At 37.9% G+C, this 23008-nt stretch overlaps 1 protein-coding gene across 8 annotated transcripts in view; it reads left to right on the top strand.

Annotated features, from left to right (window-relative positions):
• The window catches only part of dysf (dysferlin, limb girdle muscular dystrophy 2B (autosomal recessive)), a 109879-nt gene extending 87786 nt beyond the window's left edge, over nucleotides 1–22093 (top strand). For all 8 annotated transcript variants that reach the window (XM_066718334.1, XM_066718331.1, XM_066718338.1 and 5 more), the window contains 15 exons: nucleotides 2437–2535; nucleotides 2958–3086; nucleotides 3333–3488; nucleotides 4226–4317; nucleotides 6137–6307; nucleotides 6901–7043; nucleotides 8766–8905; nucleotides 9471–9559; nucleotides 10171–10266; nucleotides 12371–12509; nucleotides 12659–12758; nucleotides 13302–13480; nucleotides 14003–14112; nucleotides 14752–14899; nucleotides 18555–22093. In XM_066718334.1, the coding sequence (XP_066574431.1) occupies nucleotides 2437–2535; nucleotides 2958–3086; nucleotides 3333–3488; nucleotides 4226–4317; nucleotides 6137–6307; nucleotides 6901–7043; nucleotides 8766–8905; nucleotides 9471–9559; nucleotides 10171–10266; nucleotides 12371–12509; nucleotides 12659–12758; nucleotides 13302–13480; nucleotides 14003–14112; nucleotides 14752–14899; nucleotides 18555–18602 (1839 nt within the window). In that variant the 3' untranslated portion in view covers nucleotides 18603–22093. The remainder of the gene's footprint in view (nucleotides 1–2436; nucleotides 2536–2957; nucleotides 3087–3332; nucleotides 3489–4225; nucleotides 4318–6136; nucleotides 6308–6900; nucleotides 7044–8765; nucleotides 8906–9470; nucleotides 9560–10170; nucleotides 10267–12370; nucleotides 12510–12658; nucleotides 12759–13301; nucleotides 13481–14002; nucleotides 14113–14751; nucleotides 14900–18554) is intronic.
• The last annotated feature ends 915 nt before the right edge of the window (nucleotides 22094–23008 follow it).

The raw sequence follows: 23008 nt of genomic DNA, 5'->3' as shown, positions 1-23008 counted from the left end.
ATACATGGCTGTGTTTGTGCATTGTGGTTAAGCGTTGTATTCACTAATCTGTCCCTTGGTGCGGATTATACCCCTAACAATCTCTGTCTGCACAAATTTCCACTTCAGAGTTGCCGGTTTTGTACAACTGAGTTCTCTTTGTATTTTGTTTGTGGGAAAAGCAGTCCAACAGGAGCACATAGCAGTTCTTTGCCATTCAGTTTTCTGGCACTCGCTGGGCTTAATATGTGAGTCCTTAATATTAAGTTAGATGGCTCTCAAGCATGTTGAATCTCCACATTGAATCGGCTGGCTGAGTGCAGCCTGTATCGAATAGCCTCCTAAACTGAAGTGACTGGCTATGCCTCCTGAGTGTGGGCAATCTGTGTTGAATTTGTTTCCTCCCTGACTTAAAAAATAAAATCAGGAGTACGGTCTGGTAACAATTGCTTCGACATCTGTCTTCTTCCATTTTATTGTGCCATTTAGGAGGAGCATTGGATCATTAGGCTTATTTTGCTGTGCTTATTACTCTTTGGTAATGCTTGTTATGCAGTTGAAAATGTATTTGTGTGGCACAGCAGAAAGCAGAAAGGGTATCTGGTGCTCACACAGTAAGAACAGTTACACTTAATTTACATATTTTCTTCAGTTTTATGATATCAATGGTCTGCTCAGGAATGTGAAATAATGTGAATGAAAAACTAACAATTGTTAGATTTTTTGTAAATAACAGTAACTTAACAGACTTGATTTACAGTTTTTAAGCAGGGAATGAGCACACTGTGTGTCAGTAGATGTGATAGATAGTCAAGGTTGTACTGTGTAAAATCCCTACCGTACTTTGTCAGATTGGCTCTCAGGTTGATGCATTCTATTTGAGGTTGATTTTGCATGTCTATGAAACAGCCCTGCCTGGATGTTATAACATAATCGGTCAGTTTTTGCCAGTGTGAACTTCCTGTCTCCATCATTCTGAACTCAGACCTCTAGATGCAATCACATATCCAATTAACTCATCAAATATCCCACAAATGTTTACACTTTCTTATGAGTTGTTTAGTAGAACTATGTACATAGTTTCAGCACTGTTGTCCGTTGTTTTTAAAGGGGTGGCAGGTGGGTAGAAGGGTTGGGGAATGTAATTACTCTTTGGCCCCATATAAGGACAAGAGAGTGGAGCTATTGCTGTTTGTAGATTGCACTCCCTGAGATACAAAGCATTATGGTCCTGCAGTCCAGCAAACAATTACATTACCTAATATTTTATTATTGTGTATCGACAACTACTACTACTTCGTCTACTAGTAATAATAATAATAATAATAATAATAATAATAATAATAATAAGCATTACACATGCAGGAGTGGACAATTTTGAGATTTGTTTTGTGAATTTAACTACTACTAATAACAATAATGTTATTGAAATGTTGAGCAGTTTTGATACATTTTGTTAGACATTTTATTTTTGTTACCTTGCATGTAAAATTCTGCCCCCTCGATCTAGCCATTACACAAATATTAGTGAATATAGCAATTATGTTACTCTTAATTAATACAGCATTACAAATTGTATGAAAATTCAATTATAGATCAATTATTGTAATTTTATGTCAATTAACCAAGTCCATTCTGGTGTGATTTGTAACCATTGGTGGTTTAGATTAACCATTAACTTTACAAAAGTTCAAAAATGGAATGTGCATGCATCAAATCTAGAACTTTTAGCCATCAAGTGAGCTGCATGACTTTTTACAAGCTGGTGGTATAATGAAAAATCCTTTTCTTTATGTGCCATTTTAATAAACCCTCCTGAAAAATCTCATGTGTCATCAAAATAATTGTAACAAATATTTCTAACCCTGCTTGCATAATGCTGATTGATGTAGAAGATACTGTGGGTAAGTCAGTTTGCAGACACAATGTCAGTTGTCTTATGATATTGCATGCTCACAGCTGTGCAAAACCACACCAGCTGTTATTCAGAGCTCTCTCAAGCTATGCTGGAAGAGCAACCATTATAACAGACAGACTCATCTCTCAAATTAGGTTTCAATGGCCAAATCAGATTCCTTTCTGCAGTTTTTCCATAAATGGTATGTGTGATTTATTTATTTAAGAAGACTGACATACTGATGAATTTGTTTTTCATCTGCAGTTTAAATAAATGCCTCCTAAGTGATTTTGGAAACTTTAGATTCTGTTAACCCGTTCAGTTTGTGTAGCCTGATAGCCTGATAATAAAGTAAATTGAGATTCAATGACAATCACAACTTACAAAATTTGCTTTATCATCTTTTTTTTTTGTACCTTTTTAAAGCTGCTGTCTGAATTTAGTATAACTTGTGCTGTACAGATTGAGTAATATCTTCTTATGGTTCCCCCAAAGCCACACAGCTAGCATTGAATCCTGTTGGTAGTTGCTAATTGGTCTCTGTCCATTGTTCTGACCAGGAGGAAGACTTCATGGATTGGTGGAGTAAGTTCTATGCCTCCACTAATGACAGATGCAAGTGTGGGACCTACTTGGAAAAGGGCTTAGACACACTGCAGGTATCACAATGTGCTCTCCCTTGACAATCCCCTCTCAATCATATATCTCAGGGGTGGCTAACTCTGGTCCTGGAGAGCCGCAATCCTGCAGGATTTTCAGGTCTCCCTTAATTACCAATCAATGGATATCTTGAACAGAGGGACATTTTGCCTAATTGAGACCCATAATTGGTTCAATTAAGCAGTTAACGATCTGGATAAAACAAAAACCTGCAGACCCTGTGGCTCTCCAGGACCAGGGTTAGCCACCCCTGATATATCTGATATTTTATTAGTATTTTTGTATACTAATATTAGTATTAGGCATTGCCTGAACCAGGACAAATGCGTATTGGCGTCTGAGGAACTCTGAGTGTTGTGTGTAATGCTGAGTTCTCTGCATTGATAGATGTGTGCGTGTGGCACTATCGCTCTTCTTGCAGGTGTACAACACAGAACTAGAGAAGGTGGATGACTATGGAGGTCTCTCTGACTTCTGCCAAACCTTCAAATTGTATAGAGGAAAATCTCAGGATGAGAGCGAAGACCCTTCTGTAGTCGGGGAGTTCAAGGTATGCAACTTGATTTTAATTTGTGTATGGCAGTCATCATGGCTGCCGCATGGTTAGAACTGCTGCTTCTCACTTGGGACCCGGCCTTATCAGACTGAAAATCTTAAGAGTGGATACCATCTCTTTTTGTTTTGTTTGCAATGTGTTATGATAAAGTGTGACTGATTTCTATTTAAAATATACTGATTCAAAATATTATAAAATAATATATGGCAAACTTATTTTGTTGTTCTGTGCCTCCCCCAGGGGATGTTTAAGATTTACCCCCTCCCGGATGACCCCTCCTTGCCCGTTCCCCCACGCCAGTTTCGCCAGCTGCCACCCAATGGCATGGAGGAGTGCCTGGTCCGTGTTTATGTCGTACAAGCCATCGGACTGCAACCCAAGGATACAAATGGGAAGGTGGGGGCAAACAAAGACAGTGTTAATATATTCATGTATTAATCAATACATGTATATTTCATTCTTGTTTCCACTGGAGAGAGAGACAAAACCTACATGAAAACAGTCTGATTGGTCTGATTACTCTAATTTGAAAGTGTATTGTAGTCTGATTAAATAAATTTCAATAAGGGAAAAAAATAATAAACATTGTTAGCATTAGAGTACGGTAGAAAACATGGTGTACTTTATTTTAATGCATTTAAAATACTCACCAGGAAACTAGCTATTTTGTAGCTTTGCTGTCTTCTTCCACCTATTCCAGTTTTGTGTGTAATGGATACAATATAGTTATGAGCTCTAATTTAATAGCTCTAATCTAAAAGGCATAGTAAATCAGTTTATTCATTTAGTGCATTTATATGAGCATTAGAAGAGGTCATGTATGTGTCCATTTTCAGAAAACACAGCTTTCAAATTTTTTATTATATTCTAAAAATGAATGACATTTGTGACATGCAAACACTTTTTGGGAAAACATGGCCATCGTGTACTGCACATGTGCAAACTCACCTTCATTTCTACCATGCGTTCTACAGTAACTGCACAGGTGCCCTACATTTTACATTTCTGTAAGGTTTTGAACTGACTAAAAGCGTCCTTTTCAGAAATCCAATTTTCTGATTCAGCTCTGAGTTAATGGGAGTGGAAAAATAGTACCACTGAACATAATAGGATGTACATGTATGTATCTACAGTGTGACCCTTATGTAAAGATCACCTTGGGCAAGAAATCTTTGAGTGACCATGACAACTACATCCCCTGCACACTGGACCCTGTCTTCGGAAAGTAAGTCATTAAGTCAAGCATTCTTTCAATTTTCTGTGTTCATTTGTGTTTTAATTAGGTTACTTGTCTCTGTGTATTGTTTAAAGTGTAGCTAAGGTATGCTACAAGAAGTGTTTGCATCCAGGGGTTCTCCAATTTAAGCAGACATAATATTTAAATGAAGTAATGAGATTAATTAATAGTGAATGGATAATGGATTAGTATCGTTGATATTTGTGTTCACTAACTACCATGATATATAGCAGAAGAGGATAATATTTATAGGGAGTCACTAAAGGAGCTATTGCTGAAAATACTGTTTGTGTAAAAGCTTATATCATAAGTCTAGAGGAAGAAACATGTTACAGTTATGAGGTGCATTAATGTATCCTTTCAGTAGAAATAAGGACAAATCTTAATGAATTGGTAAATAAACTTACAAACACATAAATGCACATAACACAAACACTGAAAAAATAGACATTTCAATCTACACTCAATATATAAGAAACTCAAAAGAAATAAAAAACAAGGTGAAAAATGGTGAAGTAACAAATAACTGGTTAATATCAGCTTTTAAATGTGTACAAACTGTGTCATGACTGTCCAGTGTATCCAGTGTAATCATCAGTTATCACCAGGGGTCACTGTAGTCCTAGAAATGTGTGGGGGGCTCCGCAGTGTTTCAGTACAGTGGTCTCACTGAGAGGTAACAGTGCACTGTGCTATTTGTGTGAACAGACCATAAAACAGCCAACTTTCACTGGACACACTTTTACATATCAGGCATTTCTTCATTGCAATTTTATTTCCTATTGTGTGTACTTCACTCACTCTTCTGTGAGTTTGGCCAAGAATGTTCTTTATCCATTTTTCTTCCAAGGTAAAATACTGGCAATAATACAATTTGTAACACCAATCCCTACTAAATCCCAACTGATTTTCTCAGCATAATAGCTGAATATCTTAGGCACTTCTTCTGAGTGATGGTGTAGATTATATATTTAAGCCATAACTCCAATTCTCATCTGTAAACCAATCCCTAACCTTCACCGTAACCATATTTGTACCTGTTTTCCAGATGAAGGTACGGTTTAGTAATGTCCCTACTATCCTTGTGATATTCAATCAGAATTTCTTATAGCTTACACACAAATTTACTCCCACCCAAGCACAAGAAATGTAGACATTTTCTTTGCATTTCGGAAATCATCCTGAGCTTAGTGTCACAATGCATTTTGGGTTACCATGTGATAGTGAAATATAGCATCTTTAAACAGCACAGCCCCACAGTATATCAGTGACAATCCCAAAGAGGCAGTATCTTCGTAGACACTATTTCTCTAGTATGCCTCATAAATAAAGGAAACATTTGTCAGGTTTAATATGGGCCCCTGATGGAACACTGATGAATGAAATGCATAATTTAACGTATTTTCAATACAACCACTACCCAGACAAAGACAAAAATAACAGAGTTACATAAAGAAAGCACTGTACACATTCTTAATTCTGACATCTGCACTGGCATTATAAAAAAAAATTTGCTTTGTTATTTACGAATAGATGCCTTTTATAACATTTTTGTTTTAGAGGGTGTTTTTTACTATTAATTGTGCCTAATATTCACTCCTTTGCAGTGTGTGCATCCAACTTTTTGTTTGGTGCACTTCTTATAGTTGACATAAAGTGAGACAGACAAAGACTGCAATGTTGGAATGAAAATTGTTACCATGCATTGCTGTTCTGAATCAAGCTCTTTATTGGTTGAGACTCCAGCTAGTAGGTTTGCTTCTAGTTCTGGAGACTCTCTATTTATACGTCCCTCTCCCTGTCCCAGGATGTTTGAGTTGACATGTACCCTGCCCCTGGACAAGGATCTGAAGATCATGCTGTATGACTACGACCTGCTGTCCAAGGATGAGAAGATTGGGGAGACTGTCATTGACCTGGAGAACCGCTTCCTCTCCAAACACGGGTCTCGCTGTGGTCTACCCCAGTCCTACTGCCTGTGAGTAACATCAGTTCAGCCCTAACAAATGCATTGTTTGTGAGTTCTGTACTGGAGTATAATAATATAGCATAGTGTATATATAGCATAGAGCAACACTATTTGAGTGTCAGTCCCTGAAAGATTTCAGAGATTCTAGATGATTGCCTTGGAAATCAGTTTATGTTGTAGTTAAACTTTTGCACATACATCCAATCACATCTATGGTTATGTGATATATTATTGTCCTGAATATTTTTTTGTTTTATCAAAGTGCAACTCAAGGACAGCGCTTTCAGAAATATACTGTAGTGAGAGCAGAGGATCACTTGTTTATCTCATTAGTGAATAAAAGTTCCACTTGCTTAATTTTATTGAAGAGTCCTCTTCTTATTTCAATTATTTGCCTCCAATCCTAATCGAGCAGTGTAGCAATATATACAATATTATAATTAATTAACAGAAGCTAGGGATTGTTCCAGCAGGCGCTTTGTAGAGCTCCTCACACTTTGGAGTGCTGTATTGTGCAGAGGTTGGCCAGAGTGCTGTGGTGCTCCCCTCAGTTCTGTGGCCGAGTTCTGTTCTCAGCAACCCAGTGTCACTGTGTTCCTCAGGTCGGGGGTGAACCAGTGGCGAGACCAGCTCAAGCCAACCCAGCTCCTGCGTCAGTTCTGCGAAAGGCGAAACTACAAGCTGCCCTTCTACAAGCAAGATCGCATCCTCTTCAGAGGCCATGAGTTCTCCCTGACTGATCTGGGTGAGTTCCAGCTCCATGCAGACATAAGAACATAGAAAGATTTACAATTGACTGGAGGCAGTCTTGTCCATTACATTGGTCTGGTTGGTTTCCTAGCTTAGTGATCCAGGAATCATACAAGGCTGTTTCTTAAAGGGGCATAGAGAGTCAGCTTCAACAAAATGAATGGGAAGTTTACTCCAGAAACTCATGGTGCAGGGCTTAATATCTGGTTTTGGTTCAGGTCCATTTCCTTAAATAAGAGTTATTTTAAAAATAAGTTATTTTATTTTTTTCAACCAAAATGCATTTATTTCTTTTCGAGCTGTCTACTGAAAGAAAATTGAAAGTGATTCTCTTATTTTTTAAAATCAGTTCTACTCTTCTGTTTACGTCCTTGACACATCTTAAGACCATCACTAGGAAGCCATTTTGACCAGGTATCGTTATTCCATAAAAAATATTGTATATTCTCTCAGAGCTCCAGATTGAATTTTGCTTCAATCAGAACTGCACAATAATAAATACCCTTGTGATAGTGAACATTAACAACATTATTTTACCTGCTAGGTACCCGGCAGGAAAGCAATTCATATTATTCTTTTAAGAGATTAAACATCATGATGTTGTTTCCGAATTTGTAAAATGGCAAAAAACTTCTAATAGGAAAATAAATTAAGTTTTGGTACGAAGTCCTTGACTACCTAATACACTTGTATTCTAAGTAAAATGTCAGCAAACAGCTGGAATAGTCAGAGCACGGTCCAATGTTGGTGATTTGTTACACCCAAATGCAAAGGACTTTGCCAAGGTTAACATTCTCCTCCAAACCACATCTTCACGAGGAGAATACAGTGCTCTTTATTTGTCTCGTAACCAAGGTGCCCTGGTGCTATTGTCAAAGATTCCTCATCTTGTCTCTAAGTTTGCAGTCTTCTTCCAGTAACAGCATCGGCCTGTGCCTTCCCCTTGGATTCCAGTTTTTTCAAATGGCATAACATGGGTTTTAAACAATAAACAACCAGGACTGTAATTGGAATGATTAGTTGTGCAGTAAAGGACATTTTTCCTTAAGTCCATAACAAATTATGTAATTGATTGTCCAGCAACTATATATTTTATTTAATTTTAAACAAGTGTTTTTCACAGTTCCATCTTCTTTGCACTGCGTCAACTCATTAAATAATTTGAAACTTCTTTTTGGTGTGGTCATTCACTGGTTCTAGAGATTTATTTCTGAGTCTTATTCAGAGTCTCCATTAAAAGTGTACATCCATATTTATTTAATTGTATGTCAGTATAGAAGGAGCCTTGCCACCGAGTGCTTAACTCTTAAGCTATACTGGTACTATTTCCAAAGAAATAGAACAAAACATATTTCTTTCTTTTTTATATGACCCCTTTGATACTGTGATTTTCTCTATTACTGTGTTGTCTGTAAGCTAATTTCTCCTGAAATAGAACATTATAAAGAGACTCTCAGGTGTTTGATTGGATCCACCTTCAGCATGGTCTTAAAAAGTTTATATACAGACACTTCCCGGGTTACATAACAGGCTGCCAGCACGTAAATTCATCTGAACATAAAATGTTCCCATAGGCCAGATGGGAAACTTCTGTATATATAAGTGGTTTATACAAACCTACAGGTGACATCTTTGAAGGTTGATTGCTATTCAGACACTGTGTTGGTTTGCCAACGCAGCACAGTTTATCTGACTCTCTGCTCTGCTGTGTTGGCAGAGGATGCAAAGCCCCCTAACCCTCATTTGGGCCCACCTGAGGAGCGGCTGGCACTGTTCGTGCTGTGCAAACAGGGGCTTGTGCCCGAGCACGTAGAGACCCGGCCGCTGTACAGCCCCCTGCAACCTGACATCGAGCAGGTAAGAGAAAACTACTACTGGTGCTCGCTTCTTGCCACTGCCTCCATCAGATGCAATAGTTTCCCACAATGGAAGACAGATGTGCACAGCCAGATGCTGTGATTTTTCTATTTAGGTTGCTTTACTGTCATCTAGGTGCTATTTTGCTTATCACAGACTTTGAGTATGTTAATGATCTCATCCACCAAGCATGGGCAGCTGAGGACACATGGAGTTAGGGAATGGCATTACATAAAACATCATATCCAGGTGAAAATAACTTCAATTTTTTCTCAATGGGTGCACTTTGATATTATTGTATCCATCAAAGTGTGGCCTTTTTGCTAGCCCTTTTGACCAGAAGTATACTACAACTGAAGTGTACATCATAGGCTGTTTTGAGATCTCTCAGTTATGTATTATTTGATTAAAATATACTTTGAAATGTGTTAATAAGCATTAATACCTGTACAATGATGCCTACAAAAAATGTCCTCAAGAGAGTTTATTGGTAATGAAATGTATTTGTGTATAAGAGGCCCTCCAGTCTGTGTTCATACTGTCCTGTCTTCTCTCACCCTCGCAGGGGAGGCTCCAGCTCTGGGTCGACCTCTTCCCCAAATCTCTGGGGCCCCCAGGACCCCCTTTCAACATTGCACCACGCAAAGCCAAGAAGTAAGACTAGCCAAGAACTCACAAAATCAAACCCCGGGAGCCTCGGAGCACAATCTATGCTCATTAAACACAGAGACACATTGCCTTGTCTCTGTGAAGTCACTGACATACTTGACTTCATAGCCTTGTTTCTCAAAAACACTTTGCCCGTGAACACAAGAGAAGGGGATGTTGTTAAAGCTTTGAAGGAAAGCCATATTCTGTGTTTGAATCTGATGTTTCACTGAAAGAGAGGGGTCAGACAGTACAGTAAGGCGTGTTCTTAGATTAATATTTGAGAGAGAACTCCAGGGAGCTTATACAGTTATCCATCTGCACAGAATACACCACAAGTCCTATATCTCTGTCTTCTCTCTGTGACCTCTCTTGGTGTCCTTTTTCTTTGATCTTTCTCTGTCCTTTCTCGGTTATCTCTTTTTTTCTGTGTCCCGTTGCTCCGTCTTCCATCTTTTTCCTCTCTTTCTGTTCTCTCCATGATCCCCTCCGTGTCCCTCCTGCTCTCTCATGTCCCTTTTTCTGCCATTGCTCTGTCTCTTTTCCCCTCTCTCCTTCTGCCTCACTCTTTCTCTTCCCTCCCACACTGTGACTTCCTCTCGTATTCTCTGCTCCAGGTTTTTCCTGCGCTGTGTAATCTGGAATACCAGCGATGTCATTCTCGATGACGTCAGTATCACTGGAGAGAAGATGAGTGACATATATGTAAAAGGGTAAGTCCTGTGTCATGTAATACTGAGTGATCTATACTGATCTATGTTAATAATGTTGTTTATTCAGCATTATATTACTAGAATTTAGATATTTTATTTTCTGTAGCAAAAGTAAGCTCAATAGACACAAAACAGTACTTACCCCCACCACGTTCCTAGTCCTAGTTCCTAGTCCCTAGTTCAGTCAGAAAGTGGCGCACCACCCAAGTGCTAGACATCAAACTTGACAGATGACATTTTGTTTTTATGCAGCTGTTTTTCAAATATTTTGGGATCCACAACAAAACCGACCTAACAAACAAACAAACACAAAAAGTATGCTTCTGCCACATCATGCCATATATATATATATATATATATATTATATATATATTATCGTGATAATTACGAGGGGGTTTTAAAGTTAGTTGGGTGAATCAACTGTATTGTAAAAACTGAGACCCGAGGAGCAGTTTGGTACATTTCAAAACAGGACAAACCAGAATACGGCTCAGTGTGACCAGTATTTGTTTTCAAAGCCCAATTTGTATCCCTGCCAAAATGAATTGCTCCACAATGCAGTTTATTGAATAGATGATCTAACTTGATACGCACCCTCTAAACATCAGTGTGTGCCCAAACATGTGTTTGTGTACATTTCATTAACAGAAAGTGGTCAGTCTTCAGTAGTAGAGCATATACCCATATCTGTAATTTTGGTATTCATGTCAGTTTTGACCCCACTGCATGTAGCACTAATCATACTTGTCAAGACATTAAAGAAATTATGCTGAGCACACTTAAATCTATAAGGAATAAATACATCATGTGCAGTGCTGAAAAACTGTGTTTTTTGTGATCTTTTAAGTTTCAGACTTAAATTATTATGAGCATATGTAAAACATGAATTGTATTCTTAAATGTACCTCAATATATTATTCTGCTGATGTATGATATATTTGAACGTGCAAAAGAATGTTTCTAATTATTCATTTAAGTACTAAAATGAAATTCTCCATATGTAGACTGGGCTACTTTGACAAGTCGGTTTGTCTCCACTGAGGTTTGAAAACTCAGCGCATTGTTTGCGTCGACAAATCCTTAAAAGCTCTTTAAAAAGGGTGAAAGCTGATATTCCAGTGAACCCCTCTGAACTTGGATGTCTGCAATAAATCTTTTGGGTTCTGAACTCAAGTCATCACTTTCATTTCTATGCAATTTATCAGCTAAATAAAGTGGCCAAATCAAGCTTCAGTACCCATGCTGTCACTTGCATTTCCAGTCCAAGGGGTGATTGTTTTATACTTGCACTGCCTCGCGCAGGCGTCCCACCATATGAGATTCATCTTGTTTCTACAATTGGAATTTAATTTTGTCTACAACCAAATAGCTGCCAATGGATGCAACACAGCTCAGATTGTCCTGGTTCTTAACTCTGTCCTGCACTACTGGATATAAGGAATACAAATATGTTGAAGTATTTATGCTACCAGTCTAAATCCTTTAATTCAATTGGGATGAACTTTATTCAAGCCATGATGTAAGGAATGAAGTAATGGTGTGCACTGCTTTTCTTTCAGATCTCTTAGGCACTTAAATTACAGAACCCTTAACCAGTGCTACAACTGGCTGCATATACACAGCTACTGATGAAGTGTCCCTGATCTCGCAGTTGGCCACTTTTAACAGTGCTATCTGTATTATGAAGCAGTAGTGCTATGCCGTCTATGCGCTGTGGATTGCAGATGACCAAGTTTTAGATGGGGGTACTGTTGTCGTGGCACTGTGTTCCGACTGGCTGCACTGTAAAGACTTAGTTTGGTGTTTTTGCACTTGGCTGCACAGTACAGGGAATGGCAACTGTTTTGTTGTTCAGGCTTGTGGCACAGTGAAGTGTTATCCATATGGAAGCAGTGTTTTCGGTGTGTGTCTTTTCTCTGTGCACTGTTAACACTGTGGTAATGCTGTAATTCTGGGGAGACCTGAACTTCTGAACTCTTCTGTGGAACTCTGCAGGTGGCAGCAGTGCAAAGTACTATCAATGTAGTCACAATTGTATTTTCCTTTACTGTGCACTTTTGATACATATGTCATGGAAATGGTGTGTGTGTGTGTGTGTATACAGATGGCTGCTGGGACACGAGGAGAAGCAGAAGACAGATGTGCACTACCGCTCACTGGGGGGGGAGGGCAACTTCAACTGGAGGTTTATCTTTCCCTTCAACTACCTCCCGGCGGAGCAAGTCTGCACCATCAATAAGAAGGTAAGTGTACGGATGTGGGTGCTTCATTAAACTGCATCGATTGGTTCCAATAATAATAATGAATAATTCATAATAATAATTAACTGATACAGCTATAGTGCCTACTACATATGTCCCTAATCACCAGCATATCTCCCTTCCCATGACAGGAACACTTCTGGAGCCTGGATAAAGCAGAAACAAAGATGTCACCGAAGCTCGTGATCCAGATCTGGGACAATGACAAGTTCTCCTTTGATGACTACCTCGGTAATGTCACTGATGGATAGGGTTATGTCACAGGCCACTGATGAGAGAGAAATGCCCACCCGGGTTAAAGACAGCATTGTCATTTTGAATTATAATCTATGATCAAATGAAGTGTGAGTTTAAAAGTCAACTTTAACTCCTATGCATTATCAATCCATGTTGCCTATATTCTTCAAATTATTTCACTCACTCACCAAGGCAGTCTTAATGAAGGACACTGAGAAGGTATGGCTTCTTATGCAAAACTTTAACATCCAATGGAAAAATTCATATTTTGTCCACCAGTGTATATAACTGTGCTTCTGCACGAGTCTTCTTTGTTGTGCAAATATAGTTTCAGGATGGCTCGTTCATTTTGTCTGCAGGTGATGAGACTCTCTTGTTAAGCACAAGCCATTAGAACTGTCATCCGCAATGCACATGGCAGTAACAGAGCATGTGACAATAAAAAATGTGCGATTGATCCAACTGTATGTGCTTCTGTGGCCCTGGATTACAGCCTTATTTCTTATCTCCTCCTTATTCCTTCTCTCTGTCTGGTAGGCTCTCTGGAGCTGGATCTGAATCGCATGGTGCGCCCAGCCAAGTCGCCAGAAAAGTGCAAGCTGGAGACTATGGACCAGATGCTCTCTGCTGACCGACTGGTGTCGCTCTTTGAGCAGAAAACAATGAAGGGCTGGTGGCCTTGTGTGGGGGAGAGCAATGGGGAGAAGATCCTTGCAGTGAGTACAGTCTGCAAAGCGGATGTCTTGTCCGTCACTTTCATTTCCAACACGTATCTGAGCATCCTTATGACCTTCAACCTGCATGGACCTTGCTCATAGAGAAAGCAAATACAAACTCTGTTGGCTATACATTAACAATCTACTGGAATTCTGTCCAAGTGTCTAATTAGGTCAGTAATTGTACTGCAAGTGTTAGGTGAATACAAAAATAGACGTCTTTATTTTAATCATATTTCATATATAATTTGATCTATTTAGTATTAACACACAGTTACTATATTAGCGGAAATAATTCACACCCTTATTTTACTATTTATTTAGTTGAGCAAATATTGTTCAATGAAATACACTTATCAGACAATGTATTATTGGGGGTTTGCTGGACACTGATTCAGAATAAAGATTCCAGTTGCATGAACTAAAGCTAAGACAGGGATGTGTAAACTTCTGCCTGCCGCTCCACAGAAATCAATTGATTTAATTTGTCTCTGCCTCTCTCTCTGCCTGTCTGTGTCTCAGGGGAAGGTGGAGATGTCTCTAGAGATTGTGTCAGAGCAGGAGCAAGATGAGCGACCAGCAGGACAGGGGCGAGACGAGCCCAACATGAACCCCCACCTGGAAGACCCCAAGTGAGTCCTTTGGATTTCACTTATAGTTTTTACCTAACAAAACACCATACAAACCAACAACAAAACAAAAAAAAAACATCTTGTTCAATACAGATAACTCCAAGATGGAAATGTGCACTACCATAATTTTTACTTAGTTTGATTTACTGTACTTTAAAACATTAAACAATAAGCGCTGTGCATATTGTTTTCTAAGTCTGAATCAATTTGTGTCACACCTGGCCTACTGTGATTTTAAGGATCTCCTTCATGTTGAAGAATGAATCTTAGTGGTATCCCAGACCCAAGCTGGGAAATGTTTCTCCAGTGCTGTGTGTAAAGAAGTACTTATCTTCTATTCTGTCCTCGATCTTCTATTCTGAGTCCATTTCCACTTAACATTCAGGTATTCTGTCTGGTCCTGGCTTTCATTTCCTGACCTGGAATCAGAAAATGAGAACAATCATTATTGACTTATTTGACAAATCCTAAGGCCTTGATCAAACCATCTCAATGTCTTATAGATTTCAGGAGAAAGATTTAGGATTTACCTCACGTACTTTTCAGCCCTCCATCTTTTTTTGGAAGGGCCTATCCTAAGGAGAGCAGTGTCTATAACTCTATTGCTGAGACTCTGTCTTTATCTTTTTTTTCCTACAGGCGTCCAGAAACCTCCTTCCTGTGGTTCTCTTCCCCCTTCAAGACCATGAAGTACATATTATGGAGAAGATTCAAGTGGGTCATTCTTGCACTCCTCATCCTGTTCTTCTTGCTGCTCTTCTTGGGAGTCTTCTTATACGCTTTCCCGGTAAGCCAACCACCGTCCTTGAAGGCTACAGTTCAGCAGGGCTTACTGATCTATATGAATTATCATCTTAAAATGTTGCAGGAGGGATAACTGTATGCAATGACAATTAAATAAAATAAATAAAACATCAGCTGGAGTGAAAATCAGAAGACACTTTAGCTCTCAAGGGTTTGGGCACCTCGGACCAAATGTACAGTGAATGAAAACAAAACAAAAACAAAACAAAACTGAGCTCCAGTTTGAACCTACCTTTACTATCTTCGGTCCATCTCTATAATAGCCTGGTAGCTAAGCTGCTGCACAACAAACAAACACTCAGACACACACAGCCAACACACAAAGCCAAATCCGATATCCAAGTTTAAGATCTAGTCTATAATCCAAAAACTTCTGTGCCTTGAAGGCCTTTGCTTTGTTGCATCTCATTCGAAGGTGCTGCTCACATATGTGATACATTCTTACTACAGAAACGTTGCTGTTCAACAGCTCTTAAAATAAAGAGTTAACTTTACCAATGATTGGTGTTGCACGGTCAGTTTTAATAATTTTGGCCTAATATGTAAACAGAAATAAATGAAGACTGGTAGTTTGACCCTGTGAGGAGTTCTAAATTAGCAGTATATGGCGGAACCCTGCCTTGTTTGAATTCAGTGTCTAAATTGTATTTTGAATGTAAAACCTTGATGCAAATGCCTTGCTCTAGTGAGGAGTATCCCTAAATGGAGTAGGAATGCCACAAGAAAGTGCCACACACGCTTTGTTAGAGTGTTTCATTGATTTCTAAATGTCACTGTCTTTTTACAATATGAAGGTCCGCTCTCTGTAAAGCACTTCTGAATGTAAACACCGCAAATGCAACACTGCTGTATACAATGGTGGCCCTTGTGCTGGTCTGGATTTTTTTGGGGGGGGGAGGTTAGGGGAGAGAGGGGCGGCGCTGGCAGCCATGCGCCTCTATCTGTAGGAAATGAGATCCAGCTGGGCCCGCTCCTCAGATGTGAGGCTGAACTTCATCAATATTTAGAGAGACTGTTGATTTGTAATAGAAGTCAGGCTTCGGCCATGGAAACTATTAACTTGTGTTACAAATGTTTTTCTGTTATTTCGTGTCTTATGTAAAGGTTCAGTCAGGGGGAAAAAAAAAAGAAAGAAAGAAAAATGAAATCCCACTGTAATCTGAAACTGCGATGAAAGTATTGGATTAGGAGACGAATCCCCTAAATCTCCCATAGGATGAAATAGAAAAGTATGTAAGATATATGTACAACAGCACCCAAGGCATATGTAAAACATATTCAAAGTTTGTAGTTAACATATACAGGGGAGAATAAAATCTATTCATCTGACATACGAAATACAATTCAATGTATTTACTGTGCACTTCAAAGGGTACATAGGGGTCATTGCTATTCTTTGAGCATTAGCTCCTTGGCTTTATTTTTAAAGCTTGGTGTGTACACAAGTATTTATTTGATGTAATACAAAATACATATATAAAACATTTGAAATATGTAATAAAGGTAAATATTTTATTTCAGTCTAATCTAATTTTTGAAAGTAAAACAAAACCATTCACATAATGTATTGATTTCAGAGACATCTCTGTCTCTGTGTAGTACATGTATAATTTTTAGTGGTACCAGAAGAAACTTCTTAATTTAAAGGAATTAAACTCCAATTTTAGTGGATAAAGATCTACAACATTCAATTATGCCTTTAAGTCCCAACCCTAAGGAATTTATATGTGATGTGCGCTGCTTAGATCAACAGTCTGAATGAATGTGTATCAAACACTGTTTCCACCAGCATGTTGAGTCAAATAACTTGCGGATAGTTATAAACCCTAACAGAAGAAGAAGGAGAGAGAAGAAGAGAGAATGTTACAGTTGTTTTTCTCATATAAATGAATTAAACTTATTTCAAAGTAATTCATTAGTCATAAATAACTAGTTTGCAGTATTGGCTTGCTGTCAAACCCTTATAGAGCACTCCCCACTCAGATTGTCTAGTCCTGAGAAGTGTTATATCCCGCCCATCGGGGTGAGGCCTGCCCAGTACTGTTCCTTCTGCTCTGCCACCGCATCCCTGCTGTGTGGTTATAGACACTTCATGAAGTCAGACTTGTTTGTAATTTGAGTGAGGAAAGCTGAATGTCAAGCAACGTTCACTTCTACATGCAGCCAACACACACTCACTATAAAAATGTCTATACACTTATTGAAGCTCTTCTCCACATCATTAAAAAGAAAAACTTGGACCATCTCAGTGCGATGCAATCCATATGCTGGCATTCTTTCAGACGCAATCTGTGGATTTACACTGTCCCCGGGAAGACAATAAAGACAATGGATTCAGCCTCTTTGTTTTCATTCAACTTTTCATAAATCTTAATTTATTAACAAAAATGTAAGACTGTTTTACTTTATTACCAAATCCCCATACTCTTGGATTTCTGTTTTACACCAGATAATCAGTAAATGGGCCTGGTTTATTTTGTTCTTTATACAAACCTTACTTTGTGTTTGGAAAAACCGACTGAACACATAAAAAACACATAAGTTATTTTATATATTACACTGGGGCTGATGAACTTAAGACCTTGTATCTTATCCAAGTTAAAGCTATATTTATATGTGAGGAAAGTTCTGGTCCTCACTGGTAAACAGGGAGCCTAAAACACAGAGACAGAAGTGGAGTGAACCGAAGAAAGGGGGAATGTGTGGTGGAAATCCGATAACGCGGCATAATCTGCACAGCAGAGGAAACAAATTAAAAAGATCCCACATCATTAATCAAGATGAAGGGCTCTGAATGTCCCGGTGAAGGTTTCAGCCTTTTTCAAGTTCACCTCTCAATGTGCTGGCAGAGCCTTCCCGCTCCCAGTGACACCAGGAGTCAGGATCCCGTCTGCGCTCGCCAAGGATGGCCACTGCCAGACTCAGTCATGGCACAAGCAAATTAAACCTCTCTTACGGGAAAATGTCTTTATAATGATTGCAGAACAAAGCACTTACTCAAGAATTTGTAATAACATGCTTTCAGATTCCCATCACTGACTGTGTTCAGCAGGAACAATTGTCTTTTTCAAAGCTCTGATATTGTTTACAATCCAGTCTGCTTAAAGCTTATAATTGTTTATGCAAATCTGTTTTTAGTTATTTAAATTGTATATATTATCCTGCATATCTTGATAACTTGCTGAACTTTACTCATGTGGCTTTGGATGTTATTATGCAGACTAAAATGTAGATACACACTGTAGATTCAATGTATGAAAACATGATCAGCATATATATTTCTATATTTCTGAACCAGATAGTGTGAGACCATTCCTAATTGTGCTTCTACTGCTACTGATTTTAATTCCACTGCTACTGCAGTTTATACAAAAAATATACATAAAATAAAAATGCCCCTGAAATATAAATGTCTTGAACTAGTTTATAATTAACAACAAGACATTTTACATATCTATATCAAAGCATAGATTAGAACTCCTATATAGGAGATCTGAGAAGCTAGCGTTTAGACCTCTCTCTTTAAGAAAGCATAATCAAACTGCTTAAAACATATCTAATTAACATATTTATAAATTTTATCTGAAGTATTGCCTTTTTGTGCTTTATGACATTGTATTGTTTCTTCTCTCTCACAGAACTATGCTGCTATGAAGCTGGTTAGTCCCTTCGGTCATGCAAAGTGAGACACCTGCCTAGGACAGTGAATGATCCTACATAAGCCTGAAAGAGCATCACAAAGTCTCGATCTCAAAGTTCTCCACTCACACCATAAGTATTTATATATTGTTTTGTTTTTTCTAAAACTTAAACCTGATTACCAAAGTATAATATAAAATTAAATGAAACACCACAAGACATTTATTCAAGAGCAAGTCAGTCATTTTGTTTGTATTTTTTGTTGGCTGAATGAGCAGCTTTTTCTTGTGCACTGTAATGGGTGAAGGTCAACTACATGTGAAGTTTTAGGTAAGATAACATAAACAGAAAAAGCTAAAGAGACCTGTGTGCAATTCCAGCCATTTTGTATTGCATTATATTGCAGAAAACAAACATCCACAAACTGAATGGTGCGGTGCTTTGTGAATACAGCTCAGGAGAGCTATAGGATAATGTGCAGTGTGGGAGAGAGCGGGGCGGCTCGCAATCTCATTGCTGTTGGGGGGGCGGCTGCACTGACAATGACCTTACAATTAACCTGTTGTTGATACCCTTTGTTATGCTTTTCAATTTATTCCGTTTTCATTTCTTGATTTCTTTTCACCAGATTTTCCTTTATTTCTTTCATTACGGAGAGGTGTTTGAGCCTTTCCCTTCTGAACAACTCTCATCAGCTTTAATCCAAGATGTGCTCTTTTTGTTTGAGGACTTGCTGTTAGAGTCATTAGATGTAGCCGGGGTATTGGCGTCTAATACCGTGAGATAAGCAGCAGCCACGTTTCTTTGCTTTGAGATAATCCCCTCCAGGAGAGACTAGCAGTGCTCACTTGAAGGCTGTCTCTGGTGGTGAGAGAAAACAAAACAGGGAAAACACAAAAGCTGAACTTCTTAATTCAGTTTGAAATTCCATTTCCCTGTGGCTTAGTAAAACATGAAATCAGGTGTATCTGGGTCATGCTAGGGGCACTTATTCAAGTAATAAGTGGATTTACTGTTCTGACAGCAATATCACACTTTCCTGTCGCCGCAGTGAAATGGTCATATGAAAGCGGAATAATCCATATAGTCCTCCGGATTTCCTGAAGCAAGGAAGGTAAAAATAAATATATAAGAGTTTGTTTTAAATAGATCCCATTCAGATAACAGTGGAGGACAACCCAAGGGAATGGGTCTTAGTCCTGCATTGATAAGGACAAACTTACTGGCATCTGGCATGCTTTCTCCATGGTGCAGAGGTATAGGGCTGCTGTTGAAGGAGAGGCTGATAAATAAATTCTGTTTTGTTCTGCCAAACTGAGAACAGATAGATAGATAGATGAATAGATAAATCCAAATCTATTAATTATGGTTATTTTATTTTTGTAATGTTGTCATTGTTGCTGTTGTTGATGTCCATACATTAAATGTGAAAAAAGGTAGTTCAGTCTGCTAAATATGTTGAAGGGAATTTTTTATAATCCTGTCCCTTTCCGAATTGAGAAAATAAACCATCTGCTAGTACCAACCCCCTCCCCCCCAAAAAAAACAAAAAAACAAAAAAACAATTAGGCTTATTTTAGGAGGTCCTGTGGGAGGCATTTAGTACATCAGTTACTCAGTTACTCTTTTGGTATGATTCCTTTGTGAATGTGATAGTTACCAAAGCAATATCCTATATACAAAATCATAGACAGGTATTATTAATTTTCAGTATATGCAAATGCACTGATTAATTAACCATCTTCTGCAGGTTTTTGCTCATGATTTGCTACAGAGTAATAATAGCAATTTTTTTGTGTGCGTATGTATATATATATATATATATATATATATATATATATATATATATATATATATATATATATATATATATATATATATATATATATACATATACACACACACATATATATATGTATGCTGTATTATTCACAAGCCTTCTATGCTGAAATGCACCATCTCCCTGAAAAAAAATACTTTATCATTTTCACATTAAAGGCTTTACATTAGAGTATATACAGATTGCATGTTTTACAGCAATGTTATTTAAAAAAATATATATACATAGAAAATAAGCCTTAAAATATTAATTAAAAAATGAATATGATTTCAACAGAAACAAACGTAAAAACTAACCAGAACATCTGTGATTGTGTTAGCATTTAAGTGATGCTGTTGTGCAAATGTTTATACTTTAAAGTGAAGCGGAACAATATGGATAAAATACATTTTTTATTTTATTTACATTTAAATATAAATTCAAAATGCATTTTATGTTACACATCTGCAGTTATGGGCTGTAAAATAGGATATTATTACAATTAATGTATTTACTTTTTATTATAATTAATTGGGTAATCTTTAATTGAAGATTGATGTTCTTGGGTACTTAATATATAAATGCAACTTGTTTTTATAAAAACAAATGCTCTCAAGTCCGTTTAAAGCCTTAGATAAAACATGAAGCATGAGTCCTTAAACAGAAGTGTTGCCAAATAAGCCTGTTAGCGGTTTGGCATACGTACACACTGTATGTGGGAGTGTATGTGTGCAGTGATGTATTGTGATATTGCACTGTTGTTCAAGTTAGCTGTAGCTGAACCAAAAGCCAAAGATGTCGATGGCCTTAGCTACTTTTGTCAATTGCACTGAACTCTCAGAGTCTCCTTTGATGCCTTTATTGTTAGATGACAGTCATACCATAATGTGACAAAACGTTAGCCTTTGATAGCTGTTTATGAGAAATGTTGTATCTGGGACTGTTATATGAAACACCAGTTTGAAAAGCTTCTATATTAGGGCCATTAGATGTGATGCAACACAGACAATGTTTCCATTAAAGTCTGATCAGGTGATAAAAGAATGACAGCATTCTGTGGACAGGTGTCTTTTATACAGGTAACGAGCTGAGATTAGGAGCACTCCCTTTAAGAGAGTGCTCCTAATCTCAGCTCATTAGCTGTATAAAAGTGGGACAAAGTGGGACAAAATCCCTCCTGAGATGTGTGCAAACCTGGTGGCCAACTACAAGAAACGTCTGACCTCTGTGATTGCCAACAAGGGTTTTGCCAACAAGTACTAAGTCGAAGGGGTCAGATACTTATTTCCCTCATTAACATGCAAATCAATTTATAACTTTTTTGAAATGCGTTTTTCTGTATTTTTTTGTTGTTATTCTGTCTCTCACTGTTAAAATACACCTACCATTAAAATTATAGACTGATCATTTCTTTGTCAGTGGGCAAACGTACAAAATCAGTAGGCGATCAAATACTTTTTTCCCTCACTGTATGTCTATTGGGGTTGTTTCAACTTCTGAATTATTGTTGTTGGTGGTTCTGCTGAATTGACATTTTGTGTATGAAGAAATTGTCTTATAAAATGTGTAAGTATTATTATTGCCCATTTCAATTCAGGTATGAGTTTGCTTCTGTGTTCTGTAAAGCAACACAATGAATGTAATACTTTAAACTATGAATCCATGCCTTTGACACACCCACTGTACCTATAGCTTCTGATAAAAGTGTATCAAAGTGAATGAACACTGTCTGTGTCTTCATTTAACATTTTGCATTATTTGTAGTCAGACAAAAGCACATCAGCTTTGCACACAACAAATAACTCAGTTAATGATAATATTATTATTGATCATTTATCAAAATAGAGAAAAACAATAGTGTTTTGGCTGCCAATACATTACTTTGTTTCAATTGTTTTATTATAAATGATACATGATATCTTAGGTTTATTGATAACTTATAAATATAATTCCTAACTGTTTTATGAACTATTTACCAATAATGTATTAATGACACTCCTTAGTGTGATCCCAGCACTTCTCTAACGCCCTGTGTGAGCTATTAAACTCTGGTTAGGAAGTTCATCATGTTTGCTGCCTTAATCCAGAACCTTGGGATAAAGTGTTACTTTGATTATATAGTTGGGGTCATAGCCCTTGGCTCCTACACACAACCTAGTGGTTTCTTTGAGACTATTAAGGAAACAGTCATGAGCGATGTAGAGATGGCATCAGTTATATCCTAGGAACCAGATGATCAGTCACTGGGAATAAAGAGCTGCAATGGGCAGAGAGGCCGCTTCTAATGTAGTTTTCATTTTCTGCAGTTGAGGGCAGTCAGATGTGTTTTGCATAAGAAGAAAATACAAGGTTTCAGTTACCTTGCATGCCATTTAGCTCCTGGGGACGGTTGTTTTTCATCTTTGGGGAATGGTCTTCAAAAGGAACAATGGCTACTAATGGCTAATGTGACACGCAGATAACATACCGGAGCACCAAGCACAAATTGATGAAAAATATATGCGGGAAGCAACATAAGCAATAGACAATGAGAAGATGTAATAAAAATACTTGGAAACAGAGTAAATAGTTCATTTAAATCAAGGTAGGTAATATTAAAATGGTACGGTGCACTGTTTATAAGTCCTGTGAAGT

The sequence above is a fragment of the Amia ocellicauda genome, chromosome 12 (genome assembly GCF_036373705.1).
Source record: "Amia ocellicauda isolate fAmiCal2 chromosome 12, fAmiCal2.hap1, whole genome shotgun sequence".
NCBI classification, from domain to species: domain Eukaryota; kingdom Metazoa; phylum Chordata; class Actinopteri; order Amiiformes; family Amiidae; genus Amia; species Amia ocellicauda.
The sequence above is the reverse complement of the archived record's forward strand: the minus strand, read 5'-3'. Positions and strand labels throughout refer to the sequence as shown.